Source organism: Mesoplodon densirostris, chromosome 11 (assembly GCF_025265405.1).
Source record: "Mesoplodon densirostris isolate mMesDen1 chromosome 11, mMesDen1 primary haplotype, whole genome shotgun sequence".
Lineage (NCBI taxonomy): Eukaryota > Metazoa > Chordata > Mammalia > Artiodactyla > Ziphiidae > Mesoplodon > Mesoplodon densirostris.
Window position 1 is genome coordinate 69,037,017 of NC_082671.1, and position 24,192 is coordinate 69,061,208.

Sequence of the window (24,192 nt, forward strand, 5' to 3'; positions counted from 1 at the left end):
CCATTAAGTGTTTTATTTTGATAGCTATTGCGTTGCTTTTTTACAGGATATTCATTTGTACTTATTTCATCTCTGCCTGTTTTGGCTTCTTGTTTTTTTTATTTCTTTAAATTAATGCTATCCTTTCCATTTTCTTTTTGAGAACTAAATATACTTAGTTTTGTATGCTTTTTAGATTTCTTAGTTTCATTTTGTCAGGAGTGGGTGCAGTTTTCTTTCTGTGTTTTGGAAAACTGGTTTGTAAGCTCTCCTTGAGTGGCTCAAGTTTTTTACCTTTCTTTTTCTCTGAGTGTCCTTAACCTTTCCTGCCTGACAGTTTTTCATTTGCCTCCTCCTGACACCTGGGACTACGTAGCACATTTAGAACCTACCCGGGCAGCTTGAGGCTCCTTTCTTTTGCTCATGTCAGAGATATTGCAGATCCGGTCCCCAGACCACAGGATGCTGTGGCTCAGTTGCTAGTGAAGTTTAGTTTGTGTCTTCTCACCTGCTTGTAGACTACTTTTAGAAGCCATAGTCCCGCGCTGTGACTGATGCCAGGTTATTTCAGCTTCCTTTGTAAGTAGTGAAGCTCAATGCCTGGCATAGTTTCAAGCAGTGAGCCCATATTCAGCACTCCTATCTTGGATGGTCAGAAACTAACAGAAACTAGCACACCACAGTGGTAAATCTGTGTTTACCACTGTGGAATTGAGCTCCTGGTTTTCTCTACCTTTTTCTGGACCCAAAGTCCCAAAGGTCCACAGCTTCAACCTCCTTACCATCATGTGCTTTGTGTTCGTGCTCTCATCCATGAAGATGTTCATCTTGTCTTTTAACATGACTGTACCTTTAATTCTCACCTTTGTATTTTCTCTTTCATTACTATGTGTTTGGAGAACACACATCCCTGAAATATGAACACATAGAACCATCTTGACTAGAAACCTGTTCCACTCAAGACTGTATGAAATTATCTCATTGATTCATTCTTCTGTTTTATGTGTGTTTCTCCTACTAAAAGGAAAGCTCCTTTTCAGGCTCTTTAGAGACCCTTCTAGTCTTATTCATTATTGAATGTTCAGTTGCCAAACTCTTGTTAAAGAAAAGTGAAATGAATGAATGAGTAGACACTCAGTGTTAGCTCCCTTCCCCTCTTTTCCTGTGATACAGGCTTGTTTGGCCTCCTGCTCAGAATGCTTTGTTTAGTGTTCTGCCACAGTTCCTATGAGGGAGGGTTGAAATTATTTCTTGGCCTTCTGTTCCCGGCCCTTTGCCCCAACCAACTAGGTATTGGATTTACAAGATTTTCTAACAGCTCAGAAAAGTACATAAAATTAAAATTTCACTGTTTCTTAATTGCATAATAGTCCACAGATTGAAAATATATAGGTTATTTTCAAAGGTATGACATTAAGTCAAAATGATTTTAAAATCTGTAATCAGTTTATTTGCTCCTGATGGCTTTTAAAGAAGAGAATAGACTTGAATAATCTTATATGCTTTAGAGGGTAACAAAGACATAAAATATCACCTAGTGGGTGCTTCCCTGGTGGCGCAGTGGTTGAGAGTCCACCTGCCGATGCAGGGGACACGGGTTCGTGCCCCGGTCCGGGAAGATCCCACATGCCGCGGAGCAGCTGGGCCCGTGAGCCATGGCCGCTGAGCCTGCGCGTCCAGAGCCTGTGCTCTGCAACGGGAGAGGCCACAACAGTGAGAGGCCCGCGTACCGCAGGAAAAAAAAAAAAAAAATCACCTAGTGGTTTTTTTTTTAATCAGTCTTTAAATTCTCATTATTATTGTTTTTTCTTACTTTAGAAGAACCCACCGTAATTGACTTACATCATTTCACATCTTCTATCTGTGAGCAGAAAATGGTACCCTTATCTCAAAAGAAGTTTAAAGCTAGATTTTCCTTTTTCAAAGCATTACTATATCAGGACACTATTCCATCATCCTACTGACAAGCATTACTGTTATTACTGTCATGAACATTTGATGCAATCTAATATGTCCTCTTCAGTAATCTGCTTTTGTAGCAGAAGACAAAACCTACCAAGTTGAATAGTAAATCTAATTGTTGTTGCCAAATGTACTGCATCTACATTAAAATTCTCATGTTTTTAATACAGAATGAGAAAGAAATGATATCGTTGATTGCTTAGGCAAAATGAGGAGTGCTTAAAAAATCTTTTAAAAACTTTAAATGGAAACTTCTTTAACTATTCTTTTTCTACAAATGTGAACATGATCTAAAAGCAGTAAATAAAATTCTTAACAGAATAGGGCTTTCAAAAGCAGAATAGTACTTGCCTCTGATACAGTCAAAACTAAGGAAAGCCTTTAAATTTATGACACTTGGATGAGTTTTCTCTCTGTGTACTGTCCAGAATTTTTATTATTAAATTTGCTAATTAATAAGACTATTTGTAGCTTTTCACCAGCTCAAAAGACCTTCCTCTTTTCTTGCTTGAGGAGATTCAACGATGAGGTTATGATTTTTTTGGTCTCAGTTGTTTCCATAGCAACAGTTAGGGATGCTATAAATTGGTTCACACAAAAGTAAGTCTGACCAAAGCCTTCAGTGTAGTTGTGCGTTACTAAATCGCTAGTGACAGAAGATAACTGTTTACGTCTTACTGCCTCTGTTTATTATTTGTTAGGTGAAGAGTAAACAGCTTTTATCCTTGGATCTATTAGCATATCATTTATTATATTTGCAAAAATTTGAACTCATCAAAGCTGTTAGAGAAATGGAAATTATACTTATTCTAATTATGTTAATTCACTGTCCTTTTACCTCTTTTCTGCATCATTGTTTTGTGCTTAAAAGTCCTTTATTTTCATGTTTGGGCTTTTATTCTTTTTAAGTTAGAAAGTACTTGTTGAAAAAAGTTTAAACAATATAAAAGGGTGAAGAGTGAAAAACAAAGTTTCTTCTTACTTCTCTATACTCTTTCAGTTCCCTTCCTCAGAGGCAATTATTACAAAATTTTTTATGAATTTTGGGGGGGGAGATTTTCTGTGTCCATACATTTTTTACCTAAATGGATTCATTCAAGATATACTGCTCATTCATTCAAGATATACATGCTTTTAACTAAATAATATATCTTCATCTTTCTCTATAATAAATGCAATCATTCAATGCAAATTGTTCCCAAATACGCTTTTTTCACTAAACTATATATTATGGACATATTTCTTTATTAGTACATATAGATGTGCTGTATTCTTTTTTCATTATCACCATTATTATTAATTTTTCAAAAAAGATTTAAACACAAGGAGAGAAAGAACAGGGGACTAACTCACACACTTAATAGAAGTCTCAATAATCAACCTTCTGTTCACAAATATTACACCTTTCCTAAGGTAGCTACTAGACACATGTGACTATTTAAATTTAAATTAATAAGATGAAATGAAAACTTTAGTTTCTCAAGCACACTAGCCACGTTTCAAATGCTCAACAGTCACATGTGGCTGGAGGCTACCATGTTGGATGGTGCAGACTAGAACATTTCTAGTATTGAAGAAAACTCTGTTGGACAGTGAGGGTACTACCCTTGCTGCTTTAAGGCCTGGAGGTAGAGAACTTGCAGAGACAGAGGCCAAGATGTCAAGGGTATGTGGTTTTCCTTTAAAATTGTAAGGGATTTCCAATGCAGCATCAAAAAATGGACATTAAAAAAAATCTCTTTATCAGCAGTAAACATAAAAATTAGTTCTTATCACAACTTCAAATAGAATGCATAGCTGCCAAGAATTTTTTTTTCTTTTCTTTTTTTTTACATTATGAAATGATTACCACAATTAAGTTTAGTAAACATCCACCATTTCACATAGACACAAAATAAAAGAAAAAGAAAAAATTGTTTTTCCTTGTGATGAGAATTCTTAGGATTTACTTTCTTAACAACTTTCATATATAATATACAGCAGTGTTAATTATATTTATCATGTTATACATTACATCCCTAGTACTTATTTATCTTGTGCTGTATTCTTGATGTATAAATGAATCTTAATTTTTTTAACCAATCCCTGTTGGTAATCATCTTGGGATTTTTTATGTTTTTATCTCTTAAAAGCAATGTTGCAATAACAACCTTATACATACGTTTTTATGATGCTGTCCCAGAAATGGAATTGCTGAAAGGTCATGTTTATCTTTAGTTTTGAAAAGTACTGCCAAATTGTCCTCCCAAAAGTTGTACAATTTATATTCACCAAATGTGTATCCCCTCATCTTTGCAAATACTGAGTATTATCAAAGTTTTACCTCTTTGTCAGTCTGAGGTAGAAAAATTTTGTTTTAATTTGTTTTATCTTTATTATATATAAGATTGAACTACTTTTCATGTGTTTATTGGGCATTTGGGTTTCTTTTTATTTGTTAACTCTATTTGTGTCCTTTGTTCATTTTTCCGTTTGGTTTCTCACCTTTTTCTTTATCAGTTTCTAGAGCTATTTGTTAAATATTTAGCCTATTATCTCATCCTTTATCTATTCATTTTTAGTTTTTCATTTGATTTTTCACTTTATTTATGGGCTTTTTTTTTTTTTGCCTTTGTAAAGGAAAAACACATTATTCCTCCTGTGTTTCTTCTTTACTGTCATACTGCTACCACATTTCACTTCTAACACCAGAGATATGGGTTTTCCACACCTCAAGCAATTTTCTGACACCAGCTGGGTGTCCTACAATTTAATTTATTTTTGACACTGTCTACCTGGAGACAGTGTCAGATCCCACAGGTTAAGGGCTCAGTCCACAAGACTTCCCTCTCCCCGCCTCTGTTTCAGATACCAATTGCAAGTCCCAGGTTGTCACCTGTACTTCTGGCTGACCACTGTAAATCGGTGTTCCAATGACCCATTCCTTAGTTTCGATCATTTGCTAGAACAGCTTACAGTGCTCAGGGAAACGTTTACATTTACTGGTTTATTATATAATAAAGGATATGATAAAGGACACAGATGAACAGCCAGATGAAGAAATACATAGGGTGAGATCCAAAAATGCATCTGAAATGGTTTTGAGTTCAGGAACTTCTGTGCCTGTGGAGTTGGGGTGTACCAACCTCCTGGCATGTAGATGTGTTCACCAACCCAGAAGTTCTTTGTACCCTGTAGTCTGGGGATTTTTTATGGATGCTTCATCAGGTAGGCATGATTGATCATTAACTCAATCTCCAACCCCTCTCCCTTCTTGGAGGTTGAGGGTTAGGGGCTGAAAGTTTCACGTTTCTAATCATGGCTTGATCTTTCTTGTGACCAGTCCCCGTCTTGAAACTGTCCAGGAGCCCACCAAGAGTCACCTCATTAGAACAAAAGACACTCCTATCACCCAGGAAATTCCAAGGGACTTAAGAGCTCTGTGTCAGGAACCAGGGTCAAAGACCAAATGTTAGAACAAAAGATGCTCCTAGTACTCTTACCATTTATGAAATTATAAGCATTTTAGGAGTTCTGTGCCAGGAACCACGGACAAAGACCAAATATATATTTCTTACTATGATCACAATATCACAGCCTTATAGAAATCTAATTTTAATGTAGTCAAATGTGCCTTTTTTAAAAACAGCTTCTAGATATTAAGTCATTTCTAAAAAGAGTTTCTCTAGTGTAAGACTTTATAAAATGTCACCTTGGCTTTTTATTTTAACAGACTATTATTTAGATCAGTTTTAGGTTCAGCAAAATAGAGAGGAAGGTACAGAGATTTCCCTATATACCCCCATCCCCACCCCATACCCCACTATCAGTATCCCTCATCAGAGTGGTACATTTGTTATCATCAGTGAACCTAAATTAACACTTCAATATCACCCAAAGACCATAGTTTACATTAGGGTTCACTCCTGGTGTTGTATAAAGATTTTGACAAATGTATAATGTTATGTATCTGCCATTATAATATAGAGAATAGTTTCATTGCACTAAAAGCCCTCTGTGTTCCACCTATTCACTCCTTCCTCCCCACTAGCCCCTGGCAACCAATTATTCTTTTTTTTTTTTTTTTTTTTTTGCAGTACGCGGGCTTCTCACTGTTGTGGCCTCTCCCGTTGCGGAGCGCAGGCTCTGGACACGCAGGCTCAGTGGCCATGGCTCACGGGCCCAGCAGCTCCGCAGTACGTGGGATCTTCCCGGACCGGGGCACGAACCCGTGTCCCCTGTATCGGCAGGCGTACTCTCAACCACTGCGCCACCAGGGAAACCCCAATTATTCTTTTACACTCTCCATAATACTACCTTTTCCAGGAAGTCATATACTTGGAATTATACAGTGTGAAGTCTTTTCAGATTGACTTCTTTTACTTAGTAGTATGCATTTAAGATTCCTCCATGTCTTTTCATGACTTGATAGCTCATTTCTTTTTAGTGCTGAATAATATGCCATTGTTTCGATATACCACAGTTTATTAATCCATTCACCTACTGAAGGACATCTTGCTTGCTTCCAACCTTTGGCAATTATGAGTAAAGCTACTATAAACAATGATGTGTAGGTTTTTGTGTGGACATAAATTTTTAACTCCTTTGGGTATATACCAAGGAGCCCAATTGCTGAGCTGTGTGGTAATAGTATGTTTATTTTTGTAAGAAACTATCCCAGTCTTTTTATGCTTTAATTTTAAAAAATGTATTTAAATGCTATCTATCAAGAATTTGTTTTGATAGATGGAGAGTGTTAGAGATCCACTTAAAAAAAATTATTCATTTGGTTGCTCCGGGTCTTAGTTGCAGCACGTGGGCTCCTTAGGTGTGGCATGTGAACTGTTAGTTGTGGCATGGCTGTGGGATCTAGTTCCCTGACCAGGGATCAAACCCAGGCCCCCTGCATTGGGAGCATGTAGCCTTATCCACTGTGCCACCAGGGAAGTCCCTAGAGATCCACTTTTAAAATTTTATTTTTACAAATGATAATCAGTTGTCTCAACATCATTTGTTGAATAATCTGTCTTTTCTCCATTGATTTGAACTGTGGCTTCAATCACATAATAAATTCCCATTTATATTTGGCCCCATTCCTGGATTTTCCATTTGTTTATATTAAAGAAGTAACATGTAAAGATAAACCATAACATTAAAAAAGAAGGAAATACAGAAAAAGAAAGAAAAAAGACAAGAAGGAAGGAAGGTAGGTTGCTCATAAGGGGACAGAAGGAATAAGGTGGAGAGGGGAAATAGAAGCTATATTTCTTTGATTATACCTTGTTTTTAGATTTGTCATTGGAACCCTGGAAATATTTTGCACAATTATAAGACAAAAGTGAACTAAAGAAGATAATCCCTAAAAATGTAAAATAAAATTTACCTTTCATTCAGTTGTTATTTTTATTCTGAGATGTTGGTACTTTTTATCTGAGATTATGTGAGAATAATGTGGCATGAATCAAATAATAATCATGTGGTACTTTATTTGCTTCATCTTTGGTGTCCTTGACACCTGGGATTCTGAATATCAGAGAAAGAAGATAGGGATGTAAGCGAGAAGAGATTGCCAGAACCCAGTAGATCGGAATTGAATTGGGTGAATTTTACCTTAAAATTTTTTGGTAATTGAAAAACTTCTAAATTATCCAAAGGTCAAAGAGGAAGCTCAGAGGAAATTTTAAAATACATAGAGCTAAATGAGAAGACAACACAACATATCAAAATATATGAGACACTGCTAAAGTAGAGGTGAGAAGGAAGTTTATAGCCCTAAATGCTTAAATTAGAAAAGAGGAATATAATTTTTAAAAAAGAGAGAAAAGGTCTAAAATCAATAATCTAAGTTCCTTCTTCAGAAAATCTAAGAAAAGCAAAATAAACCTATAGGAAACAGAAGAGAGGAAATAGTAAAGAGCAGAAATCAATGAAATTGAGAACAGGTAAGCTGTTAACAGAGAAAATGAATGATACAGAAAGCCAGTTCTCTGAAAAATATGTAATTGATGAACCTGTAGTAACACTGACAAAGATAAAAAGATCCAAATCACCAATATCAGGATGGAATGGGATATCACTGCAGTTCTTGTAGCCATAAAAGGACAATAAAGTATTACTACCAATTTTATGCTCATAAAATTGACAACTTAGAAGAAATAGAACAATTTCTAAGAAAGTACAAACTACTAAAACTCAAACAAGATGAACCACAACCTGCAGCTGTTACAAAAATTGAATTTATAAGTGTCCTGAAAAAAAAATCTCTGGACCCAGATGGTTTTACTGGAGAATTATACCAAACTTTTTTTTTTTTTTTTTGGTCACACTGTGAGGCTTGTGGGATCTTAGTTCCCTGACCAGGGATTGAACCCATGCCCCCTGCAGTGGAAGCTCAGAGTCCTAACGACTGAACTGCCAGGGAATTCCCTACCAAACCGTCAAAGAAGGATTAGCATGAGTTTTACACAGTGTCTTCCAGAAAATAGGAGGGAACCCTTCCTAATTCATTTTATGAGGCGAGTATTACCCTGATACCAACACCAGACAAAAACAATATGAGGGGCTTCCCTGGTGACGTAGTGATTGAGAATCTGCCTGCCAATGCAGGGGACACAGGTTCGAGCCCTGGTCTGGGAAGGTCCCATATGCCGCAGAGCAGCTAGGCCCGTGAGCCACAACTACTGAGCCTGCACATCTGGAGCTTGTGCTCTGCAACAAGAGAGGCAGCGATAGTGAGAGGCCCGCGCACTGCGATGAAGAGTGGCCTCCGCTTGCCAGAACTAGAGAAAGCCCTCGCACAGAAACGAAGACCCAACACAGCCATAAATAAATAAAAATTAAAAAAAACCAACAATATGAAAAAAGAAAATATAGACTATTATCTCTCATGAAATTATACAGAAATCCTCAAAAAGACTTATCCAGTTGAATCCAACAATGTATAAAAAGAATTATATACCATGACCAAGTGGGATTTGATCTAGGTATGGAAGGCTGGTTCAACATTTGAAAATCAGTCAATGTAGTTCATCATATCTACAGATTAAACAAGAAAAAATCATAGGATTATGTCAAATGATGCAGAAAAGCGTTTGACATAATTCAACACCCATTTAAGATAAAAACTCCTGGCAAATTATAAATAGAAGGGAATTTCCTTAAATTGATAAAGATCATCTATACAAAACCTACAGCTAGTATAATGGAACAGGACCCTATGGTCTGTGCCCCCCATGTCCTCAGCCTGCCTTTTGTCTGTGGAAAAGCTTTAGCCAAAGAATAAGTTTAATCAGAGAAGTGAGAAAATGCAGAAACAAAGGAAAACAGTCAAAGAAGACCAAATAATAATAGTTTAGTCATCGAGCATAGTCAAGGACCTTTAGCTCCTTCTCAAGGGCTAGAGATAATATTCTGAGCCATATCCTGTGAGGTGTCTTATAGGTACTGAAACCCCCACCAGGTGGAAGAGGTTAACTACATGATGACCAGACTGTAGCCATGACATAAGCTGGTACAACTCCGAGAATTGGCCCCAAGGAAATGGGAACAAACTGATCCTAGAACTGAAGATAAACTGTACTTAAAACAACCAAGATGACGCTGATCAGACCACCAATGACCAATTTCAAGATGACTCTCAGAGTTGACTGTGCTGTTTCTGCATGTACCCCCCTCCCTAAGCCTATAAAAGCTCGTGCTCACTGATTGTCAGTGGGGGGCAGTCGGCCTTTGGACAGACATCCGCCCTCCCCTCCCCAGTTTTTGACATCTGAAATAAAGCAAACTTTCCTTTCCACCAGTATGGCCTCTTTATTGGCTTTTGAGCAGCAGCCGGACCCCACTTTTGGTTACACTGGCATCATAAATAAGGGTGAATGCTTTCCCTCTGAGATAAGGAACAAGGCAAGGACTCTTATTCAACATAGTATAGGAAGTTCTAGCCACTGTAATAAGGGAAGAAAAAGAAAGGAAAAGCATGCAAAATTTAAAGGAAGAAATAAAACTGTCCTTATTTACAGGTGACATGATTGTTTGCATAGAAAATCTCAAGGAAATGATACAACAAACCTCATAGAACCAGTAGTGAATTCAACAAGGTTGTAGGATATAAGATCAACATACATAAATCAATTGCATTTTTATATACTAACAGTGAACATGTGGTAACTGAAATTAAGACATATGCCATTTATAATCACTTCCCTGGAATGAAATCCTTAGGTATAATTATAACAAAACCTGTACAGGATCAGTATACTGAAAATTATAAAATACTGATGAAAGAAATTAAAACCACCCAATTAAACACCTACCATGTTCATGGATTGGAAGACTCCACATAGTAAAGATATCATAGTAAAACTGCCTCTAATTACTCTATAGGTTTGATGCACTTCCTATTAAAATTTCAGCAAAGTTTTTGTAGACATAGATAATAAGCTTAATCGAAAATTTATATGGAGGGACTTCCCTGGTGGTCCAGTGGTTAAGACTCTGTGCTTCCAATGCAGGGGGCATGGGTTTGATCCCTGGTTGGGAACAAAGATCCCACATGCTGCACAGCATGGCCAAAAGATTTTTAAAAATAAATAAATAAATAAAATTTATATGTAAAGGCACAGGCCCTAGAGTAGCTTAAACCATCTTGAAAAAAAAAAAAAAGAATAAAGTGAGAGTAATCACTCTGCCTGATATTAAAGCCTACTGCATAGCTACTGTAATCAAGGGAGTGTGGTATTGATAGACACTTAGGTCAGTGGAACAGAATGGAGAACCAAGAAATAGACCCACACAAATATAGCCAACTGATTTTTGACAAAGTGCAAAAGAAATTCAAAGGAGAACGATAACTTTTTCATCAAATGATATTGGAGCAGCTGGACATTCATAGGCAAAACCATGAACCTTAACTTAAACCTTATACAGAAATTCACTCCAAATGGATCACAGATTTAAATGGAAAATGAAAAGCTATAAAACTTTAAGAAAAATATTTGAGAAAAGTCTTGGGGTCTAGGGCTGGCCAAAAGCACAATCCATAAAAGAAAACAAAAATGATGTCAGACCTCATCACAATTTGAAAACTTTTGCTCTGTGAAAGACCCTGTTAAGAGGATGTAAAGGCAAACCACAAACTTGGAGAAAACATTTGCAAACCACATAACCAGCAAAGAACTAATATCTGGAGTATATAAAGAAGTCTCAAGACCCAACAGTTAAAAACCAAACAATCCAATTAGGAAATGGGCAAATGACATAAACAGTCATTTCAGCAAATACAGGTAACAGATAAACAGATGGAAAGGTCAACATCATTAGCCTTTAGGAATATATAATTTTGAAATATGAAATATCAAAATAGCTAAAATAAAAAACAGTGACAACACCAAATAATGGTGATCATGCAGAGATACTGGATCACTCATATATCACTGGTGGGAATGTAAAATTGTACAGCTACTCTGGAAAACAGTTTGACAGTTTCTTATAAAACTAAATATGTAGCTACCATAAGACCCAGCAGTTTCACTGTTAGGCATTTATCTCAGAGATATGAAAACTTACTTTCATACACTGTACACTGTGTTCACAGCAGCTTTATTATAGCACAATTCTGGAAACAATCTAGATGGCCTATAACAGGTTAAACAAACTGTGATACATCTATACCATGGATACTACTTGACAATAAAAAGGAACAAGCTCGGTGCTTTGTGATCACCTAGAGGGGTGGGATAGGGAGGGTGGGAGGGAGGGAGATGCAAGAGGGAAGAGAGATGGGAACATATGTATATGTATAACTGATTCACTTTGTTATAAAACAGAAACTAACACACCATTGTAAAGCAATTATACTCCAATAAAGATGTAAAAAAAAAAAAAGAATCATCCACAAAAAAGGAACAAGGTACTGATACATGCAACAACTTGGATAAATCTCGGGGAATTATGCCAGGTGAAAAAAGCCAATCCCAAAAGGTTACATCCTGAATGATTCCATTTATGTAACGTTCTTCAAATGTCAAAATTACAGAAATGAAGAATAAATTAGTAGTTGTGGGGAGCAGAGCATGGTAATAAAAAGGCATCAGGAAGGAGCCTTATGGTGATAGAAATGTTCTGTATTTTGATCATATCAATGTCAATATCCTAGATATGATATTATACTATAATTTTGCAAGATGTTGCCTTTAAGGGAGACTGGATAAAGGATACACAGGATCTCTCTGTATTATTTCTTACAACTGGATATGAATCTACAATGACTTCAGAATAAAAGCTGAATTATGAAAAGTGGCAAATCACTTGGAAAGTGGTTTGACAGTTTCTAATTAAGTTAAAAATAAACGTATCCTATGACCTAGCCATCCTACTCCTGTGTAAATATCCAGGAGTAATGAGTGCATTTGTACACAAAAAGATTGGTGCAAGAATATTCATAGTAGCTTTATTCATAATAGCTGAAATATGGAAACACCCCAAATGTCCATATGCAGGAGAATGGATAAACAAATTGAGATATTTTCATGCAATGGAATACTTCTTACAGAAAAACAAACAAACTACCGATACACACAAAATATGGATGAATCTCACAAATATTATGTTAAGCAGTGGGAATCAGATACAAAAGAATAAATAGGGTATGATTACATTTATATGAAGTTCAAAAACAGGCAAACTTATTGATGGTGACAGAAGGTAGAATACTGTTTACTGGTGGCGGGGGTATGGTATCAACTGGAAAGGAGCTTGAGGGAACTTTCTGGAGTCAAGGAAATGTGGTTATGTAAATATACACATAATGCTAAAAGTTACTGAGCTTTACACTTAAGGTTTTGCATTTTACTATATGTTAATTATACCTCAATAAAATACGGCAAAAAAAATTATCCCCCATTCATGGGGGAAGAAAGACAGGTCAGCCAATCCCACTGTGTAGACTTTGTTTGGATCCTTTCCCAGACTAGCTGTAGAAAAACCTATTTATGATACTTACGTTAAATTGAAAATCTGAACAGTTTATAATTGATGACATTAAGGAATTATTGTAAAGTTTACAGGTGTAAAATAATTATTATTGTTAAAGAGTTCTTATTGTTTAGAGATACATGTTGAAATAAGTGATATATCTAAAATTTGCTTCAAAATAAAACACATGAGTGGTAAAGATACAAATAAAACAAGACTGGCTGTGAGTTGATTGTTGTTTAACCTACATGATTGGATTATTGTCTACTTTTTACTCCATGATAAAAAGTTGAAAATTTCAACTATGGATAAAAGATACACACAGGTAGCTTTGTTATTACCAATAAAACAGAATAATTGGCCTCTGAGATAGTATGTTCTAAGGATGCTCAAGGAGTGGTAGGGAAAGTTAATGCCCCAAACAAAATCATTGCTTGTCTGCACTAGGTGTCTTTAGCAAGGAGTGAGAATCTTTTTTTATACTTGGAAGGTATAGTTTTTAATTATTTATTTATTTTAATTGAAGTATAGTTGATTTACAATATTATGTTAATTTCAGGTGTTCAGCATAGTGATTCAGTATTTTTACAGATACACTCCATTAAAAGTTATTACAAGATAATGACTATAATTCCCTGTCCTATACAATATATCCTTGTTGTTTATCTATTTTATACATGGTAGTTTGTATCTCTTAATCCCATACCCCTAATTTGCCCCTCCCCCTTGCCTCTCCCCTTTGGTAACCACTAGTTTGTTTTCTATATATATGTCTGTTTCTGTTTTGAATATACGTTCATTTGCATTATTTTTTAGATTCCATATATAAGTGATTTCACTAAGCATAATATTCTCTAGGTCCATCCACGTTGCTGCAAAGGGAGTGGGGATTCTTTTTTTGGGGGGGAGTGGGGATTCTTAAGGGCAGAATACCACCCAACACTAAGTGGACACCCACGTGTAGATAACTTACGTGCAAGTCCTTTCAGTCAAAATGTATTTATGATGATGTTAGCACATAGAGGCACATTGTATCTCCATAAATTGTCCATTCGTTGTAGCATATTGAAGCAGTGGGATTAAATTTTTTTCTACTTTCATGTGCTCTCTTGTTTTCCAGAAGGACCTGATGTTATTTAATGAGGATGATCCAAAGCCAGTTTTGCCAACAGTTCCTACTTCCATTATCTCGTCAACTACATGGTCGTCAGAAGGGCAAACAGATGTCTATAACCTCTGGGATGCAGGTAAATTAAGTAAAGAATAAAATTTTTACTCAGAAACATGAATAAGAAACACTGGACAGGAATTGTTTTTCATCAGATTTTATTTTGTTAAATATAGCCACAGTGGGGCTTCCCTGGTGGCGCAGTGGTTGAGAGTCCGCCTGCCGATGCAGGCGTCACGGGTTCGTGCCCCGGTCTGGGAGGATCCCACATGCTGCGGAGCGGCTGGGCCTGTGAGCCACGGCCGCTGAGCCTGCACGTCTGGAGCCTGTGCTCCGCAGCGGGAGAGGCCACAACAGTGAGAGGCCCGCGTAACGCAAAAAAAAAAAAAAAAAATATATATATATATATATATATATATATATATATATATATATATATATAGCCACAGTGGCTTTAATTTAACTTTAGTCATGAGGGACAGGGTTAGCATGGATAAATTCAACCCACACAGGATCCTGTAACCTTATTTTACCATTTGTTTCAATGTTTTTTTCTCTTTCATTGTTTTATTTCAAAAATTACTAACTACAAGCCTTAAATCTTTTATAAATATTTTTAAAGCAGAAAAATTCATTTTACTTCCTTCTCTTGTTTGTATTAATCTTCTCTTTGATGAAGAGTTTAAATTATGATATTTTTCAGAAGCAAGCATTAGATGAAAATATGAAAAAGCATGATGCATGGTATACCACGAGTTGGTTAATCATCTCTTGAGTAATTAACATTAGAGAATGGCACAGTATAAATTTATCCAAAACTGGCCTCCAGTAAATTACACTATCAAATTCCAACTGGGCTCTACTGCTGCTCAAGATCTGACTGATCCACTGTCGAGCCACTCCATCCTGTCTATCCTCCATGAACTCTCAGTTTTCAATACATTCTTCCTCTTGATTTTCTCAGAAAATAGGATGAAAGATCTGCCAAGATGAGAACAAAACGTTCTCAGTAGCTTTTATTCCCTTGTATATCTTTGCTTTTATATCTAGCCAGGCATCCTTTTCCTTTTCACAGAGTTGGCTCCTTAAGTTCTGAGTTACATCTTCTCCCTCATCTTTGGACCATGCACCTCAATTTTCCCCTTATATAGCAACCTGATATCCAAAATATTAAAACTGAAGTTTATTAGTATAGGTTTATATTACAAGTTCATATGTATATAGTTTTCTTATAAAGCCAGTTGTGAGAATGATGAGGATATTTTAATAGACCCAAAAACAAGGAATTGTGGGTTATGGTGATATCTGTAGTACAAGGTTGGCATTATTCACATGAATAATTGGCTGTAAGTGGTTAGAATTTTTTAGACAGCTTGCTTTGTATTCTTAGAATACACTTTATGTAAACTGATCCAGATCCAGAAGTTTGAAAGAAGAACAGTAAGGAAAATGTTTTTGTATTTTGATATCTCCTAACATTTCCACCCCCTAATATTTTTGAACAGACTATATTTTTTAGAGCAGTTTTAGGTTCACAGCAAAACTGAAGGAAGGTACCAAGATTTCCCCATATAACCCTTGTCCCCAAACGAGCACAGCTTCCCCACTATCAGCATCCCGCACCAGAGTGGTACGTTTGCTGCAATCAGTGAACCTACTTTAACACTTTTTTTAATCACCCAAAGACCATACTTTTCACTGTGGTTCATTCTCAGTGGTGTACATTTTGTGGGTTTTGACAAATATATAAGACATGTATCTACCATTATAGTATTGTACAGAGTATTTCTCTGCCCTAAAAATCCTCTGTGTTCTGCCTATTCATTCCTCCCTCCCCTCTAGCCCCTGGAAACCACTGATATTTTAACTGTCTTCATAGTTTTGCCTTTTCCAGAAAGTCATATAGTTAGAATCATGCAGTATGTAACCTTTTCAGATTGGCTTCTTTCACTTAGTAATGTGCATTTAAGGTACCTCCTTGTCTTTTCATGGCTTAATAGCTCATTTCTTTTTAGTGCTGAATAAGATATACTAGAATATTTATCTATTCACCTACTGAAGAGCATCTTGGTTGTGTCCAAGTTTTGGCAATTATAAATAAAGCTGCTGTACATATCCTTGTGCAGGTTTTTGTGTTACATGTTTCTCTCTGCCAGCATTTATTTTTTATTTATTTATTTATTTTTTTTTTGCGGTACGTGGGCCTCTCACTGTTGTGGCCTCTCCTGTTGCGGAGCGGACGCGCAGGCTCAGCGGCCATGGCTCACGGGCCCAGCCGCTCCGCGGCATGTGGGATCTTCCCGGACCGGGGCATGAACCCATGTCTCCTGCATCAGCAGGCAGACTCTCAACCACTGCACCACCAGGGAAGCCCTCTGCCAGCATTTTAATACAGGTGAATTTGAGTATAAATGAGCATCAGAGGCAACCCTTAAGAGGAAGAAAGTCACAAAACATGTCACTTGAGGGATGATTCCACCATTTTACTTGTTTAGGACTCATCTTAATTGGAGGAGGTTTTCCTATTTTTGAGTCTTTCTCTTTTCCAGTCTTTCCTTCACACTGATCTCAGAGATATCTTGCAAATGTAGATCTTAGCATTTCATTTTCCAGCTTAAAAACTTTCAACAATTCTCCACTGCCCATAAGTCTAATTTTTTTTACTGTCATATAAGACTTTTCATAGTCTGGTCCCAGCCTGCCTTTTTTGGCCTCATTACCCAATACTGCCAGTATTCACAATACTTTATGACATTCTATTACTTTCTCTTTAGAATGTCTTTGTTCCAGTTACTTCAGCTGTGAAACACATTGCTCTAAAACTTTTATGGCACAAAATAACCATTTATTCCGCTCATGGATTCTCTGGGTCAAGAATTAGGACAGGGCACAGTGGGGATGACTTGTCTCTGTTGTGTGACGTTATGTCTGGGCTTCAGCCCGAGAACACATATGCTGGGGACAGGAATCATCTGAAGCCTCATTCACTTAGGTGTCTGGTAGTTGATGCTTTGCTATGTCAGCTGGGCCCTCAGTTTCTCTCCACATGAACCTCTTTATGTAGTCTCTCCACGTGGGTTAGTTTGGGCTTCCTCATAGCATGGTGGCTGGGTTCCAAGGTTGACCATCCTGTGAAAGAAAGGACCAGGCAGGAGCTGAATAATCTCAAAGTCATGCTGTGAACTTCCTCCCCATTCAGTTTATCAGGGCAATAGGAAAGACTTGCCAAAGTTCAAAGGGAGGGTATGTAGATGCCTACCCCTCCATGGACAACTGTAAATGGCATATTGAAAGAAAAGCATATGGGATGGGATGTGTATTAGCACGGTCATCTTTGGAATATACAGTCTGCCACAATTCTCCATCAAATAATGAATGTTTAACAAAATCCTATTCAAACAGCAAGGCCCAGCTCAAATGTCACTATTGCTATAAAATCTTTCTGCACACTAAACTAGTTTCTCCTTTCAATGTGTTTCTACAGGACTTTGCCCATACCCCAAAAATAGAATTTATAGTTTTGTATCATAATGATTTAATAAGTTTTATTTATTTTAAAATTATGTAAATAAGTGAATATATTCTGACTTATAAAATCGTAGATAGAACTAAAATCCCTCTTGACTGTCCCTTAACCCAACACACTCCCCTGTCCAGAGTTAACTGTTGTTTTCACTTGGTTGGTTACTCTTTAGACCTTTCTTTGTGTGTTTACATACATACATGTACCTTTAGAAGTATGTAAGATTGACTTTGTTTTAGAACATTGCTCTGTATTTTTTGGAAACTTTTTCTAAGCAGTATCACTTCTCAATCCTTCAGTGTATGTCAGTATTTAGAGATTTACTATGTGTTTCTTAAACTCTTGCATTGCCTGGATTTTATAGTTTATTTCCATGCTGATAGATATTTTCGTGTTTTATATTTTTCACTATTACAAATAATGTTTCAGTCAATAGCTTCCTGCACATATGTGAGTGTTTCTTGAGGGCAAATTCCTGGAATGGAATGGAATCCCTGGGTCATAATGTATTCCCATTTTCATTTTAGTTAATAGTGCCAATTAGCCCTCAAAATATCAATACCAATTTACACTGGCTTGCAGTATGTAAGAGTACCTAGTCACTCACACCCTCACCAGCACTTGATATTTTTCAAGTCTTACATTTTTATCACTTGGATAAAGGTTGCATTGCATAGTAGGTATAATCTGCACATTTCCACATATTAGTTATATATTTCTATTTCCTCTTCTATTGGATAAGCAGGATTACCTGCTTATATCCTTAACCTATTTTTCTTTTGGATTGTGTGTTGTTGTTAATATAAATTGATTTTGTAGGGACTTGCCTGGCAGTCCAGTGGTTGAGACTTCGCCTTCCAATGCAGAGGGTGCAGGTTCAATCTCTGGTCGGGGAGCTGGGATCCCACATGCCTCGCGGCCAAAAAACCAAAACATAAAACAGAAGCAATATTGTAACAAATTCAATAAAGACTTTAAAAATGGTCCACATCAAAAAAAATCTTTAAAAAAATAGATTTTGTAACATTTTTACATATATGTTACTAATCCTTTCTATTACATATGTTGCAAATATCACCTTCCAGGCTGTGAATTGTCTCTAAACTTTCTTTATAGTTTTTTGTTTTGTTGGTGTCTTTATGGAAGTTCTGTATTTCGTGTAGTCATTTATTACTCTTTTCCTTCAGAGCTTTTGTTTCTTGTGTTTTTAAGAAGACTTTTCCTACACCAAGTTCATAATATGTATTTACCCATATTTTATTTTAATTGTTTTGGTTCTTTAATCCTTTGGGATTTAAAGTCTTTCTGAATGGTTTTAGATAGTGTCAGTGGGCAGCCAGTCGTCTCAGTTCATTTTTCTGTACTGTTTTGAAATGACCCTTTAACCTGTACTTAACAGTACCTGTTTTACGACTCTATTCTGTTTCATTGATCCATTTTAAATTTTCCTTCTTTTTGTAACTATTATAATAATTTGCCATAGTGTGAATGTATCTTATTTAACCAGTATTATGTTAATGGTCACTTAAGTTATTTCCATATTTTTATTGTTAAAAATAATGATGAGGGGCTTCCCTGGTGGCGCAGTGGTTGAGAGTCCGCCTGCCGATACAGGGGACGCGGGTTCCTGCCCCGGTTCGGGAAGATCCCACATGCCGCGGAGCGGCTGGGCCCGTGAGCCATGGCCGCTGAGCCTGTGTGTCCGGAGCCTGTGCTCTGCAACGGGAGAGGCCACAACAGTGAGAGGCCCGCGTACCGGAAAAAAAAAAAAAAAATGATGAAATGACATTATTCTCCTCTCTCAAAAAAGTAGACTTTTTATTGATATTTTTCCTCAATTTGAAGCAGATTCTAAAGTGCATTATTCTGAATTTCTGTTGGTAAATTCTGTCCAGTTCACAAACTTATCCCATCAACAGATGGTTCTAATTTCCATGTTATGATTTTGGCACCTTCAGCCCAAGGCAAAAGTGAAGTGGGAGAGTGATTCTGGTACAGCATCCTCAGTTCTTCTTTTCTTCCTTGCCCTTCCTCTCCCGAGGCGCACAGTGATGGGCTGTTTACACTCTGGCCTGCAGTGGATGGGAGCACTCACCACACCCTCACCAACACTCCGTCTCTGCCTCACTGGCCTCATCCCTCTCCTTCACTCTCAGAGGGACCACTCTTGAATTTTGTGCTCATCATTTCTTGCTTTTCTTTTTAGTTTTACTACATATGTTTATACTCTAAACAATATATTATTTAGTTTTCACAGGCTTTTAAGCTTTGTCTAAATGGAGTCATTCAGAATTTATTTTTCTGTGACTTCCTCTGTCACTCAATAATATGTTCTTAGGATTCATCTATGTGTGTATATTGTTGTCATTTATTTTCACTTCTGTATAGTATTCCACTGTATGCATATATTAGGATGTATTTATTCCGTTCTAGAATACTATCATCAGTACTGTGTGTCAGGTTTTTTGTATTGCAAACAATGCTGTTTATGAACATACTTTTACAAGATTCCTGGTTCTCATGGACAAGTTTCTCTAGGGCATATATTTGGGAGTGCAATTGCTGATGGTTCAATATGAGCGTCTTCAAATTTACTAGATAAAACCAAACTGTATTCCAAAGTTCACATTGCTCTGTGTCCTCACCAACACTTGACATTGTCATTTTTGAAAACAATTGCCAGTCAGTTGGGCGAGAATTGGTATCTCATTGTTCTAAAGTGTATTTTCTTTAGTAATGAAATTGAGCCTATTTTCATATGTGTATGGCTCATTCATATTTCCTCAACTGTGAAATGTCCATTCGTGCTTCTGCAAATGGCATTATTTCACTCTTTTTTTATGGCTGAGTAATATTCCATTATCTATCTATCTACATATATATATATATATTACCACATCTTCTTTATCCATTTTTCTGTCGGTGGACGTTTAGGTCGCTTGCATGTCTTGGCTATTGTAAATAGTGCTGCTATGAACATTGGGCTGCATGTATCTTTTCGAATTATAGTTTTCTCTGAATGTATGCACAGGAGTGGGATTGCAGGATCATATGGTAAAACTGTTTTTCGTTTTTTAAGGAATCTCCATACTGTTCTCCATAGTGGCTGCAGCAATTTACATTCCCACCAACAGTGCAGGAGGGTTCCCTTTTCTCCACACCTTCTCCAGCATTTATTATTTGTAGACTTTTTAATGGTGGCCAGTCTGACTGGTGTGAGGTGATATTCAGTGACTAAGGAAAGAGGATGGTTGACATCCATTAAACAGAGCATCTTGCCCATCTGATTTTTGAGAACCTCTTCTGCAGTGAAATGTCTTCTGGCAAGCATTTATATGGGACATGAACATCTTCACACAGTGTGTACATACATCCTGAAGGTTCATCCACATATTTCTTTGTCACCAGTGTTCCAATCTTACTCTTTCCAAGTTAGCACCCATCAGCCGTGAATTGCATCTTGCCTTCCATGTGAAGTGTGCGTCTGTTTGCAATTCTGTCTACTAGGAAGATTTTCCTACTGTCTTTTAGGGCACTTCTGAGTGAGGCTCTGATTTAGCAGTTAACCACTTCTGACTAGTGACACCATTCCTTGCAGATATATCTGTAAACCAGTCCTATACTTTTCTCTCTTAACTGGCAGTTCTCCATGGAGCTATAGGTGTAAGTTGAAGGGGAAGCAGTAAAAGAATTCGAGCAGGTTCCACGGAGTCTGAGACATCTGCTTGAATAGTTTACATGGGCCTTCTGGCTTGGTCTGGTCTCATCTATTCCATTTGATTTTACAATAGAATGCTGCTGTGTGTTCTGTGGACCAGATAACACCCATTACATGATGGGCACATAGTCATTTGGTGTCCTGTGGTGTAGGCAAAAGAAGACATGGCTTTACTCCAAAGCCCTAGAGGTCAGCTTTGTGATTTTCCTATTGGGGCTCATGAGAGACTCTGCTTAACGTCTTTCTCTGCCTTGGGCACTAGCACTGGTTCTAGGTTATAAGGTCCACCTGGCAGGGCAGCTTATACAGTGGCCTGGGCCTGTTGCAGAACCTTTTCTTGCTTTGATCCCCACTAAAAAATGGCAGGAAATGGTCAGAGCATCACACCCAAATGTGGTATACGTTGCCTCCAAAATTCCAAGACACCCATGTTACTGTGTTTTTTTTTCTTTGTGTTGGACAGTTCGAGGGGCAACAGCTTGTCTCTCACTTCCAAGGGGGTATCCTGACACACTCCAGACCATTGAATACTCTAAAAAATCCACAGATGTGGCAGCCCTAGAACTTTCCTAGGGTTTATCTCCCACCTTCTGCATGCATGTAGCACCAAGAGGGTTTGTTACTTCCTGCTTAATAAGTCCAGTTAGCATTGTATCATCAGTGTAATGGACCAGCGTGATGTTCTATGGGATATCAAGAAAATCCAGGTCTGTCTGGTCTCTGTTAAAAGACACTGTGAGGCAAGACAGTAAAGATTTACTGCGTCCCTGCCACGCGAAGCCTGATTCTAATTATCTTTATTAATAGAGATTTTTAAAGGAACATATCTAGACCAATAACTGGACATTAGATGCTAGGGGCTGTGTTGATTTGCTCTAGTAAAGATACCACAGCTGGAATTGCAGCTGTTATTGGCATCACCACCTGATTATATTTGCAATAATCTCTGGTCGTTCTCCACAAACCATCTGGCTTTTCAGAAAAATAAGAATCACCACCCCTACAACTTTCAAGTCTTTGATGGTAGTGCTAATGTCTGCAGTTTCCCCAAAAATATTTTTTGGAGTGACGAGGTGTAATTAATTCTAGGGGTTTCTACCTAGTCCTTTTAAATGTAATAGCCTGAACTCCATGGGTTGTGGAGCTAATGTGGGGATTCTGCCAGTTACTAAGTGTATCTATTCCCATTATATATTCTGAGACCATGGAAATAACTAGAGGTAGGTCTGCGGTTTTACTGGACCCATTGTGAGTTGGAGCCTAGGCAGAGACTTCATGTGCCACCTGATTTCCATAAATCCCCACTTAGTAGAGGATAATGGCATTGTTGGATCTCCAGAGATTAGTGTCAATTAAGAGCCAGTATCTAACAAGACCAGAAAATTCTGTGTATTTCCCTTTCCAAGGACAGTCATTGTTGTAAATGGCTTCAGGTCCTCTAGGGAAGGCTTAGGGGAAGATTTACCATATATACCTGTGGTGGGCGTTTCAGGATTCTTTCTCAAAGGGATCTGACCTTCCCCTCAATCAGGAGGTTCTGGCTCTGTGAACTGGCTTCAATTTAGGAATTGAGTAAGAGGTCATGACTCCTCCCATGATGACACTAATTAGGGTTTCCACCTATATATATCAAGCAGCTCTTAGTAGGCTGCCCACCTATTTTCTATCCATCTTGTGATTCGTTAACCATTACTATACATCCCTGAAAGTAAAAAAAAGCAAACAAACAAACAAACAAAAAACTGATGTCATTGCATCCCTGTGTCTACTGTGGTTGTTGTGCCTAGCTTGTCTCTACGAGTTAAGCGGTAGCATCTGGCTGTTACCACTCCGGGATGCCATTATTCCCACTGAGATCAGAGAACCCAATCCCACTGCATCATCCCTATGGTTATCTCTAGCCCACAGATGACAAGCACTACAGGCTCTTCAATAATGCTTGTGCCCCATCACAATACATTTTTTAGCGCGTTGGTGAAGAGTGTATATTCCAAGGCAATTAGAAGGTATCTGAGCATGTTGTACATAATAATAGATCGTTCCAATGGTCCCATCTCCTGGAGCCTTTAAGCTTCCTCTTACAGCATGCCAAGGAAGTGCCTTTTTTCTGAAGGCCACTCCTGAGTCCCACACACATGGTGTTCTCTCACTCACTCTCTGGCTCTCACTGTCACTCTTTTCAGGTCCTGCTGAAATGTTACAGCCTAGGGAGGCTTTCCTGAACACAGTATTAAAAATTGGCACTTCATCACCTCCACTGGCGCTCCCTCTCTCTCTTCCCTGCTTTATTTTCCCTGTAACACTTATCATCTGATGTGCTATATTACTTATGTGTCTATTTGATTTAGTAAGAGGATCGTTGGATCAAGGGGTTCTGCAGACCACCCACAGTTATCGTAGTGACTCTGCCATTACCTTAGCTCTGACTTTGAGCTCTGCTCTTTGCCACTTCTAGGTGTGTATGATGCTGTTCAAGCAGTTGCTTGTGAGTTGGGTGCATTACATTAATGGCTTCCATTTTGAGGGCAGTTGCTATATGCTTTCACGTTTCCCTGAAAGTATCTTTCTATCGATCATCAGAGCATTGCAAAGCATGTTTTTAATTAGAGAACTGACTACAGAAATTTGAGAGGTTATCAACATAGTAACTGTGTATTGTATGGTTGGTGAAGAAATCCAATTAAAACCTTTTTTTAAATTTAATTGTTCCCACTTTTTTACTTCAAAAATATGGAAAACATGATTTGTGTGTGAAAAACAGACATAAATGAAACTACTAAATGGGTTTTTCTTGAAATAAATAGGGCAAAGCCACAATCATTTGCAGAAGTCAATTAAATAATTAAAAGACTAAAAGGATGGTAACTACATTTAAAGATGCCACCTTTTATT

At 37.5% G+C, this 24,192-nt stretch overlaps 1 protein-coding gene across 1 annotated transcript in view; it reads left to right on the forward strand.

Annotated features, from left to right (window-relative positions):
- Positions 1 to 24,192, forward strand: part of ENTHD1 (ENTH domain containing 1) — a 93,243-nt gene that overhangs the window by 32,089 nt on the left and 36,962 nt on the right. Inside the window, exon 4 of the mRNA XM_060113950.1 lies at positions 14,015 to 14,138. Coding sequence (XP_059969933.1) covers positions 14,015 to 14,138 — 124 coding nt within the window. The remainder of the gene's footprint in view (positions 1 to 14,014; positions 14,139 to 24,192) is intronic.